Here is a 22,272-nt window from a genome sequence, read left to right on the forward strand (position 1 = left end):
TGAAAAGTCATTGAAATTGAAATATCATTGCCTTCATCGAGCAGAGGCTCCCAAGATATGGAAAATGATCCACATTGTTCAGCATCTTGCTGTTGATCTTAATCGATGTGGGGAGGTGTTGTGCTGTGGGTGCTGGTTGGAAAAGGACCTTAATTTTCTGAGTGTTTAGCGAAAGGCCCATTTTCTCAAACTTCAGAGGAGGAATCAACAATGACCAGTTTCTGAGTTGCAACATCTGCATACTGGAACTCAATGACTGAAGTTGGAGTGGTTTTGGTTTTGGATTGAAGGCGGCATAGATTGAACAGATTCCTGTGCGTTCTGTAGATTATCTCCACGCACCTAAGTAATTTGCTGGAGGTGAGTTACAGTATTGTAGTGAGCACGATGGAGAAGAGGGTTGCTGTGATCAACACAGCCCTGTTTGACCCCAGTCTTCACTTTGATGGAGTCTGTGGTGTTTCTGTTGGTGAGACCATGGCTTGCATGTCATCATGGAGTAGGGTGACAAATTACTGACTGCTGATTCATGGGAGCCCCTGGCCTGTGACTGACGAAAATGAGAAGGCTCATTCGGGAAGGCACCAAACACATCGAGAGACTTCATCGGGAACAGGCAGAGGCTAAATTGAGGCATTGGAGAAAGCACACAAATCTCCAAACTCATCTACCCAGCCCTTTGAACACCACCTGTCCCACATGCAGCAGAGTCTGAAGATGATACATTGTATTTATCAGTCATCTAAGATCCCAATGAGCCAAAGTAGAAGCAAGTCATCCTTGATCCTGAAGGACTGTCTAAGGCTGAAGAAGACACCTTCACTACTGTTACCTTCTGAGTTTCTACCTACCTATTCTAATACTGGTCCTTCAGCTTTATTTTGCTAGTGTGGTTCCTGTCCATAAATTCACTCTCCTAGGCTGAAGCCTCTCTCTCTCCATTGCTTATGGATCTTGAGTGACCTGCAACTTTGTCACTGGTTTTCAGCTCCATAACCCATTCTGTATACCTGGCTCTTCACTTCTCATGGAAACACCTCTGATATTCTAGAATTCAAATAGGTTCTGGACTCACTCACCCTCCACGCCTGTCTCTGAACCCAGACCGTTGCTCATCGCCATTGTAAACTGACTCCACCTGATCTACAAAACCTTAATTTTTAACTCCCTCCTAATATCTCCTCTCCAATCCCTCTTTATTGCTGGGATCTATTGTAATTTTGCTACATTCCCCATCAGGATCCATAAACCAAAATAACCAAATTTACTGAATGATCTCCAAAATAATTACTGGACAACTTCCTTTTTTGCTTCACTCCCTTCCTCTAGTCTACCAAGCCGAGCTTCCCCCAAGGCTGCACCTTTCTCTACTCTCTCCTATGTCATTTCTTGCTTGCTCCAGGGCTCCACAGAATCAACTTCCTGCTCCCTTGACACTATTCCCACCAAATTGCAGGCCATCTAATTTTATTTACTGCCCTCCAGGTTAGTTAATAGTTATTATTTCCCTCTCCTCAGCAGTTTCTTCCTCCCCATCAAATCTGGTACCACCTCATTCCTCAAAATAGCCCATTTTAGGTTCCACATGCACACACGACAATCCTTAGCTCTACCTCACCACCATCTTTATTAACATCCTGGGAGGGTTACCATTGACCAGAAATGTAACTGGACCAGCCATATTCCATGGCTACACGAGGAATTCAGAAGCTAGGAATTCTGGAGGCGAATTGCTCACCTCCTGACTCCCTAAAGCCTGTCCATCATCTACGATGTCCAAGTCAGAAATGTGATGGTATACCATCAGCTTGCCTGGATGAGTGCAGCTCCAACAACGCTCAAGAAGCTCAACACCATTCTGGACAAAGCAGCCCACTTGATTGGCACCCCTTCCACCACCTTAAACATCCTGTCACAATAGAGACAGCGGCAGCAGTGTGTACCATATACAAGATGCACTGAAGCAACTCATCAAGCCTCCTTCAACAGTACCTTCCAAACCTACCTACATTTCTATCATCTAGAAGGACAAGGGCAGCAGATGCATGGAAACACCATCACCTGTAAATTCCCCTCCAAGTCACACACCATCTTGACTTCGAACTATATCGCCATTCCTACACTGCCACTGGGCTAAAATCCTGGAACTCCCTTCCTAACAGTGCTGTGGGTGTACCTACACCATGTGGCCTTCAGTGGTTCAAGGAGGCGGCTCGCCACCATCTTTTTAAGAGTAATTAGGGATGGGCAACAAATGCTGATACCTAGCCAGTGGCACCCACGTCCCGTGAAAAAATTAAGAAATGCCTCCACTTTCTGATATGTCACGCTCCTTGCCCAACATCCAGTCTTGAATGAGCATATTATTTCCTCTAATTAAATAAATAAATAAGTAACGGGAAGACTGAAGCAATTGCCCTCGGTCCAGGCCACAAACACCATTCCCTAGCCACTGTCTCCATCTCTCTCCCTGGTTACTGTTTGAGGTCAATCCAGACCAATGGCAATGTGGTGTCCTTTTTGACTGAGATGAGCTAACCTCCTTTTCCTTTTGCAAATTCTTCCCTCTTATTTTTTCAAATTGCTTTAATCCCCTTTAAAGAGTGTCTATTTTTGATCCCTCTGCCTGTACTACTTGATCCATATTGACCTATACTCCTTGTATCTGCGACTTTCCTACTGTGCCCATCTTTCCCACTCTACTTAAATCAAGTTTTTTCCTTTCCCAAAACATTGAAAAAGCCCTAGCTAAAGTCATGAGTATCTCCAGTAACAGCTTCTCTTCTTACTCTCTTCATCACCTCTGCAGTATCAAGAATCTAACCTTGGACTAAATGCTGCCACTTGCCAATTTCATCCACGTTGCTATGTGTATGCAGATGGCCAAGAGGTTTACTTCCCACCATCTTGCTCTACTCCTTCACTGCCCCGAACTGCCAAATTACTGGCAAAATGCAGTTACCCCCTCATACACTTCAATTCTTCTACATCTCAGTCCTCAGCTTTTGCTCCTAATGTCCTGAACTCCTTTAAGCACAGAAGTTCCTCAATTCCTGTCTCCAAACATCCCCCCAAGCAAAGCTCCTCAATCCCTGCCTCCAAACATTCACTCAAGCAGTCCCAGGAAGCCAGCCCCCTTGCAGACCTCACTCCAAGAGCGTTTTCATGCTCCAGCCAAGAATGCTACCAGATCCTAGCCACTTCCAAAATCAACAAAAAGCCGATTGCAATCCCTTGTTCTCAGATCCCAGAGTTTCCACAAGCCATTATTTCTCTGAGGTTCTATCCCTACTCTCTAAACCCAGCATTTTGGTTTATGGCACTAAGTCCCTCCTGGCCTGAAATTCAGCCCCCTCTGTTTTATTTTACACTACACAGGACATAAGGCACAGAAATTGGCCAATCGGCCCAACCAGTCCATGCCAGCATTTTTACTCCACTTCAGCCTCCTCAAACTTTTCCCCATCTAAATCTATCATCGTAACCCTCTATTCCCCTTCTCCCTCATATGCCTGTCTAGCTTCCCCTAAAATATTCACTTAAATCACTTCGTGGTTGATAGTTCCACATTCTCACCAATCTTCAGGTAAAGAAATTTCTTGTTCCATTATATCTGCTTATGTGGTGCAAACCTTAAAAAAGCCATGTACTCAAGTACATCAGTAAATAAACAATGGTGACTAACACGCACATATTAGAGAGGGGGGGAAATAAAGGATTACAGAAAAAGAGCTAAACAAACTATCCTTCAAAAGTGAGACAGTCAAACACCAGTGAAAATGCAGAAAGAGGAAAAAATGAAGATAAAGCCAATAGACGAACAACGTCATGGGAGATCCACTATATTAGAGTGCAGTGTGTTGTGGTCAACGCCATGGCAGAACCTCTTGCCATGAATTTTAAATAACATTTTAACACAAGTCATACTTTAGAATGAAGAATGCTTCAGAATTAGTTTTTTGTTGGACCAAATATTGCGCAGCCAATGCCTCACAAAAGTTTTAAAAAAAACAATCAAGACGTTATTATGCCATAATTGAATAGAATATAGATAGGACACATTCAAGCAGAGAAACATCCAAAGTTTCTTTCAGGAATATCTTTTAATAAGGCAAAAAAAACTCCCCCAAAGTTATAAACATACATGGTTTAAAAATAACTTCAAAAAATAACTGAACAGAGCTATTGGCCAAAAATATACAAAAGTTTAAGCTTTCAACCTAAATTCTGAGGTGTCTGTCAAAAACTTCACAAGTGTACGTTACTAACACTGCATCACCCTTGCACATGATAAGTTATTTCTTGATCAAAATTTTTCAAAAATTAAGTGCTTAGGACATAATTCCAGGTGTATAAGATCTAAATGAAACGCCTTGAAGACAAAGCAATCCAATGCCACAGGTAAATGCAGACTCAGCTGCATAGTGAATTAATCAGGAGCCAAACTCACATTTTGTAGCAAAAAAGTCTCTTTAATATTCTTCAAATAAAAATAATATCAGATGAGTCCGACTTCCCAGGCATCATAAACTTGTGTTGATGTTGCAGGGTTTGCCCAATGAGCCACACTAGAACCTTTATAATAGGAACAAGAAACAGTCAGCCAATATTCAGGAATTCTGGCAACTGGTTAATGGACTAAAAGGTGGTATTGCTATTATTTCTGGTTAAGATTCAACTATGATGGCTTAATAGTATATAATTTGTTTAAGAGTTTATTAGATGCAGATATCATTGCTCCTTTTTACAGGAGAATTGGACCCATTATATTTTTTTTCCCTGTAGCAGCGTTTACTTACTTATATTGGATAGCGTTAGTTCTCAAGTACATTCCAGATTTATCAACATAGTTATCAATATTGTTAGCTTTGTAATTGATGCACTCAATTAAAGGTATTGTGTCAGTGATTAGTTCACCAGGAATCCAGATTTTGTGTTAGTCAATTCAATTCTAAAGTAAGTAATTCCTATAAAATTCTAGTCAATTCATCACACTGGCGATGTTGTAATGTTTTAATTAATTCAACAGAAAAAAATTTTAGACTTCCCTAAGAGAAATATTAAATCATTCCAAATGTGGCAGCCAGTAGCAAAAACTACAAACACACTGTACCCTCGCATATGTTGTAATTATTCAGTGATAGTAATATTAAGTTACAGTTGTTAAAAAGTACGCAGTTTAGTCTGTAATTTGCCAGTTTGCCTGAGTTGCAAAGATACTTTAGTTTCATGATTTTGTGGTACAAAGTCAGTCCAATACCAAAACAGTGCATAAGATATCAGTGACTTAAAAAAAATGCAGATGAAAAGAACTGTGACCTAAAAGCACATTATCCATTTAATCCACTATCTACAGTTTTCATAAATACAATAAAAGTAAATAGGTGTTTTTTTTTAAAAAGTTACCACCACTGTACTGTAAAGATAGGAACATGAAAAGTCTGTGCAATGCTACCAAACACTGCATCTTTGTTGCACAGAATTTGACAGTGCACAATATTGAGTTGACTGATGTTATAGAAAACACAAGTGGAGCATTTCATTCACTTCATTAAATTACAGCTGGTAGTTTGCAGCTTCATAAGTTTGCCACAGGTACAAGGTAACTTATTTATGGAGTGATATTTTTATCTTACTCCAACTCTAGTTGTCATCCATTCAAGACCTTGACACAACCTAGAGGAGGAAAAATATATTTTTTTAGCAATAATCTCTGCCCTATGCATTAAAAGAAAAGCTAAAATAATAAAACCAAAATTTTGGAAAATACAGATGGGACTATACATGTGTGCAACTTCTACAAAGCATGTTTTCCCCAATTAGCAAAAGAGAAATTAATAAGTTTTTAAAAATATAGATAGATCATACTTCAAAGTACTCTGCCACTTGTTGGAAGAAAAGAGAAAAAGAGTCAACTGTTACAAAGTGTTTCAAATTAGCCTCGGCTGCATTTACTAGAAAAAGACTAATCAAAGGGGATCTGTACAGGAGGCATTTTTGCAATTTAGGCATCCAGGATCAAGCACTTGCTATTGGAAGGTTAAACTCCTCTTAGTGTTCCAGGAACTTTTCTTACCTCTGGTCTCACAACGTGAGCATTGCCATTTCAGTTTCTAACACCAGGCATCCTTACAAGTGAAGCTACTAATGCAATGCTAATTTCTGCCAAAGCTCTAAATCCAACAAGATGTGCCCATTCAATTTACTTTGGAACCTTAACATTGAGAGCGCAGAATTGCATCCTATTCTTTATAGTGGCATTAAAATTGCAGTCAAAATTTGCACATTGCAAGCACCAAGAGCGGCTCGTCACGGAGGCAGCTAGACAGGGAGTGTGAGCTAAGCAATTTAGTGACTGAGGCAATTTGGTGCAGTGAACGAGGAGGTGCGGTTCTAACATTTTACATAAAAGGAATGAGCCAAGAAAGGGAACTAGAGACCAGCAGCAGGACATGAGAGCTGAAGCCCAGAAGCATTAATTAGGTGAGCAGATAGGTAAGTAGTTGGTGGGTTTTAAGTTTCTTTTTCCTTTCTACACTCGGGGGTTGGGCAGGGGGGGGGGTCAGTATTTTAAATGGATAAAGGGGAGATACAAGTATTGTATTAAATTTGCAGACTAACTAGTTAAAGCATTTGATATAACTAAGACGATCATTGAATGTTATTTCTAAACTTCATTAGTTGAATTAAACACAATAAAGATGGTGGGGCAGGTGATGTGTTGCAGCTGTAGCATGTGGGAGCTGGTGAACCAAAGTGTGATCCACATCTGCAGTAAGTTTCTGTGGCCTGAGTACCTTCAGCTCAGAATTGATGAGCTGGATACCAAGCTTCAAACACTGTGATGCATCAGGAAGGGGGAAAGTTACCTAGGCATTTTGTTCCAGAAGGCAGTCACATCTCTTCGGCTAGGATCTTCTGATTTGGTCCGTGGTCAGGGGCAGGAGGATGTGACTGTGAGTGAGGCAGGTATGGGCACCCAAATGGCAGAAGTAGTGGAGTATCAGCCCTTCCAATTGTACATCAGGTTCGAGGTTCTTTCAGCTTGTATGGACAAGAGAGGGGGCTGCATGATATTTGAGCAAACTGACCATGGCAACATGGTACAGGGAGTCATTCAAGTTGGGGGAGTAAATAGGAATGTAGTGGTAGTACAGGTCAGAATAGTCAGGAGGATAGACACAGCTCTTTGCAGCCAAGAACACGAGTCCAGAAGGCGGTGTTGCCAAAATATTCTAAACATTCAAGGGTATTTGACAATTTAGAAGGGCAGGATGCTAGGAAAAGGTGGTGGGGTAGCTCCACCACCTTTACACCTTTAGTACAGTACATTATACAGTAATAAGAGATGACCTTAGTTGTGAAGATCAAGATATACAATCATTTTAGGTGGAGATAAGAAATAACAAAGGCTAGAAATTACTTGTGGGAGTACTTTATAAGCCCCTAATGGTAGGTGCACTGTAGTACAGAGAATACAGGAAGAAATAATGGGGCTTATAAGAAAGGTACTGCAATAATCACGGGTGTTTTTAATCTATATATAGATTGGACAAATCAGAATGGCAAGGGTAGCGGTGAAGCTGACTTCATAGAGTGGTATTCAGGACAATTTCTTAGAATAGTACATTCTAGTGCTAACCAGAAGGCAGGCTATTTTAGGCCTGGTAACGTGCAATGAAGCAGGATTAATTAACCATCTCATAGTAAAAAAGCGTCTAGACAACAGTGATCATAACATGATAGAATTTCACATTCAGTTTTAGGTGGAGAAGTGTGGGTTTAAGACTAGTGTCTTAAATTTAAATAAAGGCAATTAAAGGAAATGAAGGAAGAGTTGGCTAAAGTGAGCTGGGAAAATAGATTAAAAGTAGGACAGTAGAGGAAGAGTAGCACACATTTCAGGAGATATTTCATAACTCTCAGCAAAGATATATTCCATTACATTAACAGTGTAAGGCTATGAGAAGGCTGCACCATCCGTGGCTAACAAAGGAAACTAAGGATAATGTTAACTGAAAGAAAAAGCATACAATACTGTGAAGATTAGTGGTACGTCAGATGATTGGACAGATTTTAGAAGCCAGCAAAGAATGACTAAAAAATGAGGGAGAAATTAGAGTATGACAGAAAGCTAACTAGAAACATAAAAACAGATAGTAAGAGTTTCTACAAATATTTAAAAAGGAAAATAGTAACTAAAATGAACATTGTCCCCTAGAGGGTAAGACAAGGGAACTAATAATGGGAAACAAGCAGATGGCAGAGCATTGAACAGGTATTGTGTGTGTCTTCATGGTAGAAGGTACAAATACCATCCCAAGAATAGTTGAAAACCAAGAGGTAAAAGGGAGGTAGGTGGGAAAACTGTAAGAACTAAAGTCTGACAAGAAAAACAGTGTATTATTTAAATAAAGAGAGACTGCAGGACTCTACAGTATTGAGGGATCCAGGTGTCCTGGTACACGAATTACAAAATGTTAGTATGCAGGTACAACAAGTGTTTAGGAAGGCAAGTTGAATGTTGTTGTTTATTGCAAGAGGACTGGAGTATAAAAGTAGAGACGTTGTAGCAGCTGTACAGGGCCTTAGTGAGACCGCATTTGGAATACTGTATACAGCTTTGGTCTCCTTACTTAAGAAGGGATATACTTGCATTAGGAGTTCAGAGAAGGTTCACTTGGCTAATTCCTGGGGTTAGTTTATGAGGAAAGATTGAACAGGTTGTGCTTATACCCATCGGCATTTAGAAATTAGAAGAACGAGAGGTGATCTTATTGAAACATAGAAGATTCTGAGGGGACTTGACAAGGCGGATGCTGAAAAGAGTTTCCCCCTGTGGGGGTGTCTAGAACTAGAGGACAGAGTTTAGGGGCCTCCCTTTTAAAACAGAGGTGAGGAGAAATTTCTCCTCTCAGAGGGTTGTTGGTTTGTAGAATTCTCTTCCCCCGAGAGCAGTGGAGGCTGGGTCTTTCAATATAATCAAGGCTGAATTAAATAGATTTTTTCATCGACGAGGAAATCAAGGGACATGGGAGCGGACAGCAAAGTGGAGTTCAGGCCACAATCAGGTCAGCCATCACCTTATCGAATGGAACAAACTCAAAGGGCTGAATGGCCTACTCCTGCTCCTAATTATTGTATTCTTATTGCTTTTCCTCATCTTCCACATCTACCTTCTTTTCTATTCCTCTCTCTACTTCATTTTCCTTTCTTTCTCTATTTCTTACCCTTGTTTTTTAAAATTTCATTTGCACCCGTTCTGTAATGACTTCTTTTCCTTTGCCATTCATATTACTGCATGGGTAAACTATGTATGGGATCTAAGGGAATGCAGAGAGAGAAATGTGTGGGTCACAGAAAAAGCACAGATTAGAAAGGAGTGCACTATAAAAATTCTATTTGCATGAGCATTTATGAATTTTAGATACCTTGAGACATGACTAAAATCTTTATATTCTAGGTTAACTTGACTTTATGTGGACTACTAGGATTAATTTCTGGGCAATACCAGCAGGAACTGTGGACCAGATACTGGAAAGCAGATGAACAGACACCTGCACATGAGAAAGAGGACGAGGAGGCCTGGCTATGTGCTGGGTCCCATGGAGTTGTTCTGCTAAACAAATAGTTAGATGGGCAATAGGCAGAATAATCTGTGCATTTGTTTGATGGAAGAATAGAATGGTGATGGCCACACAACAACCCCTGAGAGTTCCTTTATTAAAGGCAGCCACAGTGACTTCCAGGGATTACGGACAAACTTGATACAAATTTTGCCTTTTGGGGAGTGAGCGTGGAGATCCTGCAGGTTGCTTCATGCTAATTGTGAAGAATGGGCAAGGGGAGAATTGTTTTAGGAGCTGTAAAAGGGGCAAATCTATTTTTGTTGAAAATGATTTTTTTTTTGGTGGAATGAATTGGGAACTAAGGAGTGAAGGATTTCATATATGAATGGTGAACAAAATCTGGTATTTTACATTAGCTATAGCATTTTATAAGAAATTGATTGTAAAACTGAACATTACACTCACCCCTCTCCTGTAAGGGCGCAGCAGGCTTGAATATGCCACGGATGGTCCTTGATAGCACTTAGTGTAAGAAATTTTGAAATTTCGACTGCGGACATGCAACACTTCTTATCCTGCTTGTTAGCAAATATAAGTACAGCGGCATTCCTTAGATCCTGAAAGAAAGAACATTTGATAGCTTCCAATTCGAAAGCCTGGTAGCTTCTTTGTGCTCTTCAATTCTTCCCAAGGTTGACAAGATGAACACCATTTGTTTTAGTAAAAACTAAAGGTTCAGACATCATTAGAACATGCATAGGCCTCTGAAGATTGCTCTGCCATTCAATTAGGTCATGGCTGATCTGCGTCTCAATGCCATTGAAAAATCTTCATTGATCTACAAACATAATCCTTTACTCAGACAGAGTTCATATTTCGCAATCTTCAATAAAGCCTCTGCCAACCTCTACAAATTAATAGGTATGATTTTTTTAAAAGTCATGGAGCCTTTGTGAAAATATTTTAATCATTAATCTATTAATAGACTTACCTCATGAGCCAGCATCCTATACAGTTCCTCCTTGGTGATTGACAATCTCTCTCTGTCAGTGCTATCCACAACCAGAATTATAAACTGAAAATTGTAGAAGGAAACTTAAGAACATTTTCTTTTTAAAAATAGTACATTCAATTCGAGTTTGTGTGTGAAACAAATCATTCTCAATACAATGAATAAACTCCAACATACACCACTAAGCAGAAGCACGGTGATGCAATGGTTAGACAAGTCAGTACTGAGCCTTAGTAATGACACAAAGGTATTTCCGTCAGGAAGCCAGGCATCACAAAGTGAAAAGTGTTAATTTCTAAAAGGGAGAAATCCACTGAAGGCTCAAAATCTTGAAGAATTACTTCAAGACTTTACCTTGCATCTTGGGCACAAGTAGTCCATGTCCAAATACAGCAAGGAAAATATCCAGGCTTGGGTTGGCAAGTGGCAAATAACATTCGCACCACACAAGAGCCGGGCAATGACCATCTCCAACAAGGGAGAATCTAACCATCGCTCCTTGACATTCAGTGGCATTACCATCGCTGAATCTCCCACTATCAACATCCTGGGGGTTACCATTGGCCAGAAACTGAATTGGGCTAGCCATCTCAGTACTGTGGCTACAAGAGCAGGTCAGAGGTCAAGAATACTGCAACGAGTAACTCACCTCCCGACTTCCCAAAGCCTGTCCATCATCTAAAAGGCACAAGTCAGGAGTGTGATGGAATACTCCCAACTTGCCTGGATGGGTATAACTCAAGAAGCTTAACACCATCCAGGACAAAGCAGCCGCTTGATTAGCACCTCATCTTCAAACATTCACTCCCTCCACCACAGATGCACAGTGGCAGCAGTGTGTACCATCTACAAAATGCACTGTAGGAACTCACCAAGCCTCTTTAGACATCATCTTCCAAACCCACAACCACTACCATCCAGCAGGACAAGGGCAGCAGACAGATGGGAACACCACCACCTGGAAGTTCCCTTCCAAGTTGTCGTTCCTTAACTGTCACTGGGTCAAAATCCTGGAAACCCCTAACAGCACTGTGAGTGTACCTACACCATTTGGACTGCAGCAGTTCAAGGCAGCAGCTCACTGCCACCTTCTCAAGGGCAATTAGGGATGGGCAATAAATGCTGTCCGAGCCAGCAATGCCCACATCCAATAAATGAATTTTTTTTAAACTTGGACACGGATGCAAAGAAAAATCTTCAATTATCTCAGAACTAACAACTTTCAAGTTTATATTTATATTTAATAAAATCCATTAATTACAGTTGTTTTTAAATGCAACACATTCACAATCCTATCAGAAATCAGACCAGCATCGAGTACAATAATTAATTTATTCAAGAAAAATACTATGAAATAATCAAAATTCATACAGCATACATTATCTATACAATCTATACAAATACTAGCAAAAAACATTTGATATGTCCATAAAAGGTATTTCAGCTATTGTACTGACAATTTGGATTGGTAGCCAAAAAGACATTCTACCTACCACACAAATGAGTAATGTGGTATGTGAATTTCAGTGCCAGTGTGATGGCAGGTATGTAGGCTGTACGTCCCAAAGACTGGCAGATGTTATCAAACAGCATGTCCCTTTGGCTGTTTGCAACAGAGTACTGATGGTATTCAACCATCTGTGCTTGCAAAACTCAGAACACGAGTGTCCAAAGTTAGATGTGATTCCAGGATTGGACAGCACTTTCTGAACAATCCCGAGTGTGCTAAGAATTATACTAACAACTAATTTATCAGGCGGACTTGCAATGTAGCTCACTTGCAGGAACCTGTTCTTTTTGCCTGCAGAAGACATGTCTAGCCATTGCATCTTTTTTGAATTAAATAAAAGCATGGGGGAACAAGAGTTCCCTGGCGCATTATCCATTGCAATGCCTCCTCCACTCAGTTGATTTGCCAACCAATCAGCACCCATTTATCATACAGTATAATTTGTTCCTCCCTTTGAAATATGGCACTTTTTGCATCTTTTTTGATGAGTGCAAGATGAAAAGCTTTGACAGCATGCCTCTTTTTACAAGAAAACTTAAGCTCTGTACTATCAAATGACTAGTCTAATATATTTCTGGTTTCCATTGCAAAGGGAGATGCCGGATGGATGCAACCAAAAACCTACCAATAGAGCAGCTAGAACCACAATGAAGAAGATGGCACAGTTAGTGACTGGCAACTTCCTAACCCTGGGATCCCTTTGCAATATAGCACAAAGTTTAATTAAGATTAATAAAATCTGACAAAGCCTAGCAATGTCTAAAATCAATCACAGTCATTTTGTACAAATCAATACCTCTACCAAGACAGTTACACATACCTCAGTGTTGGTGTAATAAGTATTCCACGATGAACGCAGCGAATCCTGTCCACCAATATCCCACATTAAGAAATGTGTACTTTTGACCATTATCTCCTCTACATTGCTTCCAATTGTAGGTGATGTGTGAACAACTTCATTCATCAAGCTGAAAAATGGTAGCATTTATAATATACTTAAAAGTGTCATGTGAAGATAATTTAATCACTGTTACGCTGAGTATTTTAATAACTGCATAATCACAAACAACTTAAGAATTGAACAAAAGCTAACTACACAACAGCACAGAAACGACCCCTGCATTTTTCCCCTGGGAAATTCTCAGGCTTTGTCGAGTTTAAGAGAAGGTGCAAAACAGAAGCTAGGACCCTTCCTAAATGAAATGAGGCTCGTCAACTCATGCCAATTAAATAGCAACATCAGCAGAATATCCAGCATTAAAGCAAAAGCCACAAGATTTCTTGGGTGGGTCCCTGAAATTTTGGTCTGAGACAATAGGCATTTTTTTCTGTGGACTACGCCAATATAATAATATAATCATAGCAACAGAAAGAATAGAATCATTACAAGTCTGCCTCTTCCCAATTAATCACATGACCAAACCAGATCTGCAAATAAACACCAAGTACACCAAGCACCAAAGACTGAAAATCTAAGTCTAAATAATTCTACCTATTTAAAGTTGCAATTAAAAAATGAAATAAGTTTCAGTAACATTTAAAAGCTTGGTCCCATGAACAAGCTTGACTTTGAACTCATGAACATTTGTGCCAGAAGTGGAAGAGTTTTCCCCCAAATGTTTGTGAGCATCATCATGGGATATCAACTAATACACGATGCCATTCCCAGTTGACAAGCAAGTGCATGTTAGGAAAATTGTGCCTACCCCTTAACTAAAGAAGTTGAGATTTCAGGTCTAAAGCTGGGCTTCATTAGGTAACACCTGATGGTTACAAGTCAAGTCGTTAGCTCTCAGTCAGACTGAGAAGATTAAATGCCATGCAGCAACAGCACACTCCATCTCTGGCAGGGATATAAATCACCGTGGTTACAAGCTGAACTGAAAAGGAGTACATTTGATTCCTTGCCATGACTACAGTTAAAGCAGAAACAAGCATTCTTCATGTTTGGAAACACAAGCATAATATCAATGTTTTCAAGGTACATCCCACTTTATTTTGTGAGAGAATCAAATAAAAATTTCAATATTTTGTTAATTAATTTATAATGAAATATCACAAAAAATAATGCCCTAATTTATAAAGTTTGATTAGTTTATTGAAACGTGTAGTCATAAATTAATATCCTAAAGATAGAATACAGTAAAAACTTCCAAAAGTTTGGAAGTTACTTAGATTCTACTTTAATAAGCTTTCTTTCAAATATCAAATAAAAATCTTCCCTTGAAAGTGCATAAATAATAAATTCAACTCAAATTTTGATGGACTTGTGAAGAAATTGACTTCAGAATACAAAAACTAGAAGTAGGATTTTATAAATTATTCAGGTCGTATTCAGTATTGAAAATAAACTTTTCTATTTGTAATATTTAAAATCTTACTTCTGATAGAGCCTTCAATGCAAATTAATATTTTCTGTCACACTTTTGATTTACAAAGTACACGCATGTTTGAACCAACAATGCTGCCCATAGAATCCATTATCCCAGATATATTATCAAATGAAGATTGAATGAAGGGGAGGTATTTACCACAGTATGATCTGGATTGATAATCACCCTAACCTGCCTTCCTTACGATGATGGATATCACAATGACATTGCGCAAGGATGGGCAAACTATGGCCCACGGACCGCACCTGGCTGATGAGAGCTTCGGATCCAGCCTGCAGCCACCCCAGTGGTTCCAACAGAAGTAATTCAAGGCAAGTTGGCCTACGATCAGTGGCCAGAGGAGTGTAGCTGTCATGTTAGAGGAGGCGAATGCACATGGAGAAGGACTAAGCATAGCACAAGCTAAGTGTGCATTCAAACTTACTGGAAATTTGCATTTTTGATCTGCATTGTCGTTTTCCAAGTTGATAAAAAAGGAAAAAAATAGAATGAGTAAACTAGCCAGGGATATAAAAACAGATTGTAAGAGTCTTTACAAGTATGTAAAGCGTAGTTAAAGTGAATGTTGGCCCCTTAGAAGCAGAGGCAGGAGACAGTATCATAGGGAATGAGGAAATGAAGTCTGCCTTCACAATAGAAGACCCAAGTTTCATACTAGAAATAGAGGGTAACCAAGGAGCTAAAAAGAGTGAGGTAATTGATATCAGCAGAGAAAAAGTATTGGAGAAACTTAAGGGACTAAAATCCAACAAATCCCTGGGACCTGCTGGCCTACACCCTATGGTTGTAAAAGAGATAGTGGGTACGCTGGCTATGATTTTCAAAAATTCCCTAGATTCTAGAATGCTCTCAGTGGATTGGAAGTGAGCAAATGTAACTCCGCTGTTCAAGAAAGGAGGGAGAGGGAAAACAGGTATCTACAGACTGGCTAGCCTTACATCAGTTGTCACGAAAATGCTAGAATCACTTATTAAAGTTTTAACAATGTATGGCGTACCCGGATTTCCAAAAAGCATTCAACAAGGTGTCACACAAACAGTTAATAGGCAAGATAAGAGCTCATGGAGTTGGGGTAAGTAGACAGTTGGCATAAACGGAACATTTTCAAGTTGGCAGGCTGTGACTAGCAAAGTGCCGCAAGGATCAGTGCTGTGGCCTCAACTATTTACTGTCTATATTAATGACTTAGATGAAGAGACACTAATGAATCGAATTTTGTTGATACAATGTTAATTGGAAGTGTAATTTCTGAGGAGGGCACAGATAGGCTGCAGTGAGATATAGACAGGTTAAGCAAGTGGGTAACAACATGGCAGATGGAGTATGACGTGGGGAAGCGCAAGGTTATCCACTTTGGTCATAAGAATAGAAAAGCAGAATTTTTTTTGAAAGGTGTGAACCTTGTAAATATTGATGTTCAGAGAGCCCTGGGTATGCTCATACAAGGAAAGCAAAACGTTAGCATGCATGTATAGCAAGCAATTAGGAAGGCAAATGGCATGTTGGCCTTCATTGCAAAGGGTTTGGAGTATTGGAATAAAGAAGTCTTGCTACAACTTTACAGGGCTTTGGTGAGAACACACCTGGAACAGTGTGCACAGTTTCGGTCTCCATATTTAAGGATATGCTTGCATTGGAGACAGCACAGCAAAGGTTCACTAGAACGGTCCCTGGGATGAGAGGTTGTCCTAAGATGAGGGGCTAATTGGGCCTCTATTCTCTGGAGTTTATAAGAATGAGATGATCTCATTGAAACATACAAGATTCTGAACGGGCTTAACAGGTTAGATGCTAAAAGATTGTTTCTGACGGTAGGGGAATCTAAACACAGGGGCACAGTCTCAGGATGGGGGGGCAGGTCATTTAGGATTGAGATGAGGCTAAATTATTTCAAAAGGCTGTGAATCTTTGGAATTCTCCACCCTAGAAGGTTATGGATGCTCCATCGCTGAATACATTTAAGGCTTGAATAGACAGATTTTTGGTGTCTCAAGGAATCAACGGATGTGGAGAGCGAGCACGAGTGGACTTGAAACCCATGATTGTATTGAACGATGAAGCAGGCTTGATGGGCTGTACTATATCTTGTGCTCTTATATGGAATTTCAAAACTTCAACTTATTTTTCACTTAAGTCTTAAAACTCATTCTGAAAAGTCAAGTCAACTCTTTTATAGTTTTGTTTTCCCATTTCTTGCCTGAAGGTGCTGGTTCTTAATAAGATCTGGTGCCATGGGTGCTGGGGGTTCTGTGGTATCTTTTCCAAACATGTACTCTTCATATTTAGGCCTGCACAGTGAATGTTAGCAGGCTGTTTGGCACTGTAGTTGGCTCGGCCCAAGCAGAACAATGCACGTTTTCCAGCAGGTGTAACCACCATTTCTTTCTTCCTTGTCTCTCCAATGATGTTGAGGAAAGAGGAACAGCACTAGCTGCAAACCTGATTTAGATCAGCCAATGGCACAGACCAGGAATTGAACCCGTGGCCTTCAGGTCTGCATTGCATAGTAATACACTGAAGACTGCATTTACCCACTAGAATGGTTATAAATCTATAATCTATTGAAAATCTTGCACGTGTACACATACCTGGTCAACTTTTTACACTATAAATGTGGCTATTGAAATTTATATTGTTACCAGACATGGGGAACTTCATTTAAGTGGGGTGATGAGAGAAGTTGGGTGATTCTTCATGGTGAAGAGAAGGTTAAGGGTCAATTTAATAAAGGTGTTCAAAATCATGAGGGTAAATAAGAAGAAACCATTTCTGGTGGCAGAAGGTTCAGTAACCTATGCAGGATCCATGTGTTTTTGATAATCAGGTTTGATTAATAACTACACAAATATTGTTTATAGGTAACTATACAGTTAAAAGCTAAGCAACAAAGCATGATGGCCAAGATTGTTCACAAAATGTTAAGCTTAAAGTATTACTCATGCTACAGCAGTTAATCAGCACAGCATTTGTAGATGGGGAAGTGAGATTAGATGGCCAATCTAGAGTTTTCTAACCTAGGTTGTACGTGAGACAGAGGTCATGATATCCTTTCTGATATTTTGATGCTTTTAGATTATACATGTGAAATATGTGTTTATTGATGTAACTGTAAGCCAAGCTGATGAAGATTAGCTCAGTGTTAGAATATACAAACATGACAAGATTTATCCATTTGAAATTAGTTTGGATAGTTTCTACACCCATGAGCCCAGAGCACAAAACTACTACCAAATTTAGTACTAAACTGATAAACGTAAGAGTTCGCAGAACCCAGGTGTGAAAAATTAGTACAGTAGGGAATTCTCTGCTATTAGTTGGAACTTGAATCTGCATTTAACCATGATACTCCTGTCCTGGGAAGGCTTATGCTACCACTGGGTGCCTGAAATGGAAAGTATTTCATCCAAGCACTACATCACTTGCAAAATTTGTGCAATGGATCACAAATAGACAGCTTTTGTTAATACATACAAAGACAACCACTACTTACAATTGATAAAGGATTGTGGTCTTTCCAGCATTGTCCAAGCCAACTACTATAACTTTATGTTCTGTAAAATACAGATTTTTGATGAGTGCAAAATGCATCAGTAAAACATTGTAATAAAAGCATACTGGTGCAAATTATGGATTAAAAGGCAATTTATAAATATAAAGCCGAGAGGATTAACTTAACCTCCAGTTTTCCACTCCCTTCACTGGTGTTTCCAAATGATTCCGAGTTTTAGTTTTGCCTCCACTGCCCTGCCTAGGGATCCCTTCCAAGGGTTACTCATTGTGTGTGAGAAGAATTTATCGGTACCATTAATCCAATAATTTTGTGATAGTCCTCTTTAAAACAATAAACTTATGGCTCTTTTCCACATCACCTCTAAACCCGCAATGCTCCCCTTATGTATCAGTAATCAGAAATGGGCAAAGCACTTAAGGTGTGGTTTGGTCAGAGCACTGTACAGTTTAAGCATCTGTTTTACTGATTTCAGCTCTACTGTTATTCAATGTATTGAGAACTGTTAATATCTCAGATCTCTTCAGCTTCAGCTACATATTGTTCAATAGAAGTAAACCACAAAATGGCATCAATCTTTAACACTTGCATCCATATTATAGTTCTATCTGGCATGCCATTATCCACTTACGGATAATAAACAGCAGTGTTGCCTAGCAGAGCTCCATTCAACTAGAAAACGTTTTACTCCAAGATGCAGTAGAAATGATCAATAGAATTGATTCTCGGTATTTTCACAGTTTCTTTGTCTCTTTCCAATGATGGGCAACCTAGGCTAGCGAGTGAGCTGCAGGAGTGGCCCTCCATCTCAGTGGGCCGCAAGATTGAAATTGGGCATGTGCACTAACCATGACCCCATGAAGAAGAATTTGCAGGACACACCAATTTAACCGTAGCAGCACTTTTATTGGACACAGGGAGCATGGCTCTCAGTCAATGTTGTGTGCAATCAGCACGGCACCTCACTTCACGTACCCTTGCTTTGCTTGCGTATCACTTTATAGGGAGCTTTAGTTTACATCTAGTCTATTCAACATGTGGTCAGGAGCATTCAATGACAAAAAAAATCATTCCCAAAAAAACAAGCAAAAAATTCACTAAAAACAATCAGCTTGTACACAGGTTATTACAATTTCTAGTCCCAAAACACATCACAGATCGATAAACTGGATGTGTTCATTGGCATTCTATGATGTATACGTGTGGCAGATATTCAGCAATGTTACGACAGTTACTACAGGGAGAAGGAAAGAGCCGCTCGCCCCATCGACTGTGCTGCAGCTTGTAAGACAGCACGAGAAAGATTGAGATAATCTCAAACCCATTCTTAGAAGCGCTTCGCAGAGGGAATTCCAAATTAATATTAACAATGAAGATCATCTAAAATGGGTGAAGTAGCAACCCAATACAGAACAAAACATTGTCATCAAGATTAACTAGTCTTTGGACCATTCAAATTATGCATTTTGCTGAAAAAGAGACATGTCGAATCTTTCAGTGACAGCCATTCGATGACTCATTCCTCAGGGCAATGCCTTGACCAATCAGGGTCAAGCTGCCTGGTTTAAATTTCAAACAATGCTTGCCAGTTAACCGTCAGTCACCAACACTGGTGCATTCTCCATGGTAACACCTCTACCAATCAGAGTCCACTTGCTAACCAATTAGCGGTCTCTTCACACACTATAAATTGTTGTTTTCCCTTTATATTGGTATTCTTGAAGTGTCCTGATGAGTGCAAGATGAAAAGCTTTGACGTCTTTTTCAGCAATACTCAAGTTCTGTACTACCAAACGACTATAAATTATGCATAATAATTTAAAAAAGGTATTAAAACTGACACTGAGAATGCAAGACACAATATCTCATTAGAATTAACACTCAATAATGCTTAATAGCAGTCAAAAAAGTCAATGAAATATCCAAATTATACAGCCAAAACCGAGAATGCAATTCCAGAAGAACTCATGACCAAAATGCAATATTCTGACACAGACTGCGTTTAAGTACTGTGTCAAGTTCTGGCCACTGAGAAATAAGGAAACATTCAAACACTCAAGCCAGCGTGGAGAACAACCTTAAAGCTGTTCTTTAGTTTCAGAGGTCCAAGCTATGAGGAAAAATTGTAGAAATTTGGTATTTTAATTATGCAATGCAAGTGTTTGAGAGGTAACCACATAGAGCTATATTAGAGAATACAAAATATTAATATGAAATATTACTTTAAATTAAACTGTGGGAGCAGATCAAGTTGTAAACAAGTAAAAAGTAAGTTGCATTGTCAAAGTTGTTCTTCTAGAGTGATCAAAACTGGGAACGGACTTACAGGCATAGAGAGGTGAAGCTGAAAATCTTGCAATGCCTTAAGAAATTAAAATGACAGGGTTGGGTAATGTGGAGGAGAAAAAGAGAGCATAGGGTTAGTTTGGATGGATGAATTGTGAGCCAAATAGCTTTCCTTGATTTTAGGTATCCTGTGATCTGAATTACAGTTTATGGTCCCTACTAACCTACTGGACAATTTGTTGGCCAGTTAATGGGGGCACTAGTAAGCTCATCAGCTGCTGCAGTTATTCTTGTCCTGACTCTTTTCACGTGATATTTAGCAATCTAGCCAGATGCTCACGAATCCTCATTTCCATCCTTTTATCTACAGAACCCTCAAATTTCCAGCCACCTCTTCCTACTCACAAACATCACCCCATGCTTCATCCCTACCTCAGCCCATCAGCTACTGAACCTCTCACATCACTTCCAAACTCAATTATTCCAATTACTTTCCTTGAAATGTTAAACATGATGGAGAGGTTGAAATTGCATCATAAAGGTACACATTCAAGCTGAGTCCATGTCTGTGGAACAAGGGAACATAGGAGCATCAGCAGGCCATTCAGCCCACCATGCCTGCTCTGCCATACAATAGGATCACGGCTGATCATCCACTTCAATGCCTTTTTCCCCACACTATCCTCATTTCCCTTTATGTCATTGGTATTTAGAAATCTGTCAATCTCTACTTTAAACATACTCAATTACCATATTTCCACAGCCCTCTGGGGTACAAAATACCAAAGATTCACAACCTTCTGAGTAAAAAAGAAATTCTCTTTATGAGAATATGTTGCCAAAAGGCAGCAAGTAGATGAGGATGGGAAAACATTAATAATTCATTGGCAGACAGTGTGTGTATAGCTGCAAGGGTTGGAAGAGAAGCCAGATCTGGGGATCCTTTAGCTCCAATTTGTTAGGGATGAGTGAAACCAAATCAAGGCAGCCCTACAGAGCAAGACAATCAAAAAAGAAGCATGGGAGGACAACAGTGTGGTCAACCAAGGTGGCCAAACAGGGTAAACTGATGACAGTAGCAAGAAATGTGGTTTGCAGCTTTGTTTTCAGTGTTGCAAAAGGGATGAAAATCTAACTGGTAAGTTTGTGGGGGCATTAGGAATGGGAGAAGATGTGACAGGTAGCGGGATGTTCTGGTCCTGGGTATGGGGCAGCTGAACGGATGGGGAGCGATTGATGCAGCCAAGACATTTTAAAAGATGCAGCTCTTTAAGCTAAGCTAAGTGTGGCTGCGGTGCCAACCAGTCCTTGGCGAAAGGGAAGTGGGGAGGCTCCTCCACACAGACAAGCTTAAAAATCAGACTTCCAGCAGCGGGGTTTTTAAACTTTATAAAACAAACGGGATCTCGGAGCAACAGGAGAGGGAGAAGCGCCAGCGGGATAACGGCCCACCTTTACCTTGGTCACCAAAGAAGCTCCAGAGTTTGGTGAAGAGGAGCCCCATGACCATTGGTCTGCAGTCCGACCTTTCCTTGCCCTGGCGGCGGGGCGCGGGGTGGGGGAGCTCAGCCGCTGACCCGGCCCTGGCCTTTCGCCAGCTCCACCCTGCACCGCAACCGGCGGCCACTCTTTGTTTTAATTCCTTTTAATTCCTCTCCGGCGCCCCGGCTCTGCTGCAAGTTGCAGATGCCCAGCAAACCACACCCTGGCTCGGCTTGCCAGCAACTAGCGCGGCTCCTCCGCCTTCCGCCGCCGGTAGCGCACCGCGCCCGGCATAGCAGCGGCCAACCCCGGCCTCTGCAGCGCTACCCGACCGGAGGAAAACCCACCGACCGTTAACTCGGGCGCGCATCCACTGCGTGCACAAGCACGAGCACGAGCACAAACCCCAGCACCACCACGACCACGCGCAAATAAACGTCGATCGTTCATTGGTCCGTCCTGCTCTGACCTAAAGACGCAGGCCCCGCCCCTCATTGGTCTGGCACCTCGAG

The 22,272-nt window shown here is 40.4% G+C and overlaps 1 protein-coding gene across 5 annotated transcripts; it reads right to left on the bottom strand.

The window, feature by feature from the left end:
- Positions 1 to 305: 305 nt before the first annotated feature.
- Positions 306 to 22,185, bottom strand: LOC144678646 (ADP-ribosylation factor-like protein 5B). 5 transcript variants are annotated; one of them, XM_078538392.1, is made up of 7 exons: positions 21,737 to 21,919; positions 17,975 to 18,035; positions 12,912 to 13,059; positions 10,561 to 10,644; positions 10,035 to 10,186; positions 5,637 to 5,676; positions 306 to 550 (listed from the first exon to the last, which is right to left on the bottom strand). In XM_078538392.1, the coding sequence occupies exons 1-7, from the start codon at positions 21,786 to 21,788 to the stop codon at positions 410 to 412; spliced, it is 678 nt and encodes a 225-aa protein (XP_078394518.1). In that variant the 5' UTR covers positions 21,789 to 21,919; the 3' UTR covers positions 306 to 409. The 5 variants fall into 5 exon arrangements, with proteins under 5 accessions (XP_078394518.1, XP_078394514.1, XP_078394515.1 ...); XM_078538388.1 differs by lacking the exon at positions 306 to 550 and having other exon boundaries at positions 5,316 to 5,676; positions 21,737 to 22,185; XM_078538389.1 differs by lacking the exons at positions 306 to 550; positions 21,737 to 21,919 and adding an exon at positions 22,112 to 22,167 and having other exon boundaries at positions 5,316 to 5,676.
- Positions 22,186 to 22,272: the final 87 nt, after the last annotated feature.

This window comes from Cetorhinus maximus, chromosome 3 (assembly GCF_964194155.1).
Source record: "Cetorhinus maximus chromosome 3, sCetMax3.hap1.1, whole genome shotgun sequence".
NCBI classification, from domain to species: domain Eukaryota; kingdom Metazoa; phylum Chordata; class Chondrichthyes; order Lamniformes; family Cetorhinidae; genus Cetorhinus; species Cetorhinus maximus.

Bases quoted from the DNA above. Each gene is read 5' to 3' on its own strand.
- LOC144678646 (XM_078538392.1), bottom strand. From the start codon at position 21,788: ATGGTCATGGGGCTCCTCTTCACCAAACTCTGGAGCTTCTTTGGTGAC. The intron at 13,060-17,974 runs GTAAGTAGTGGT...ACCATTTTTCAG, and splicing joins ACCACAATCCTTTATCAATT to CTTGATGAATGAAGTTGTTC. The intron at 551-5,636 runs GTAAGATAAAAA...CATTTTCGTCAG, and splicing joins GGATGACAACTAGAGTTGGA to TCACAGGCCAGGGGCTCCCA.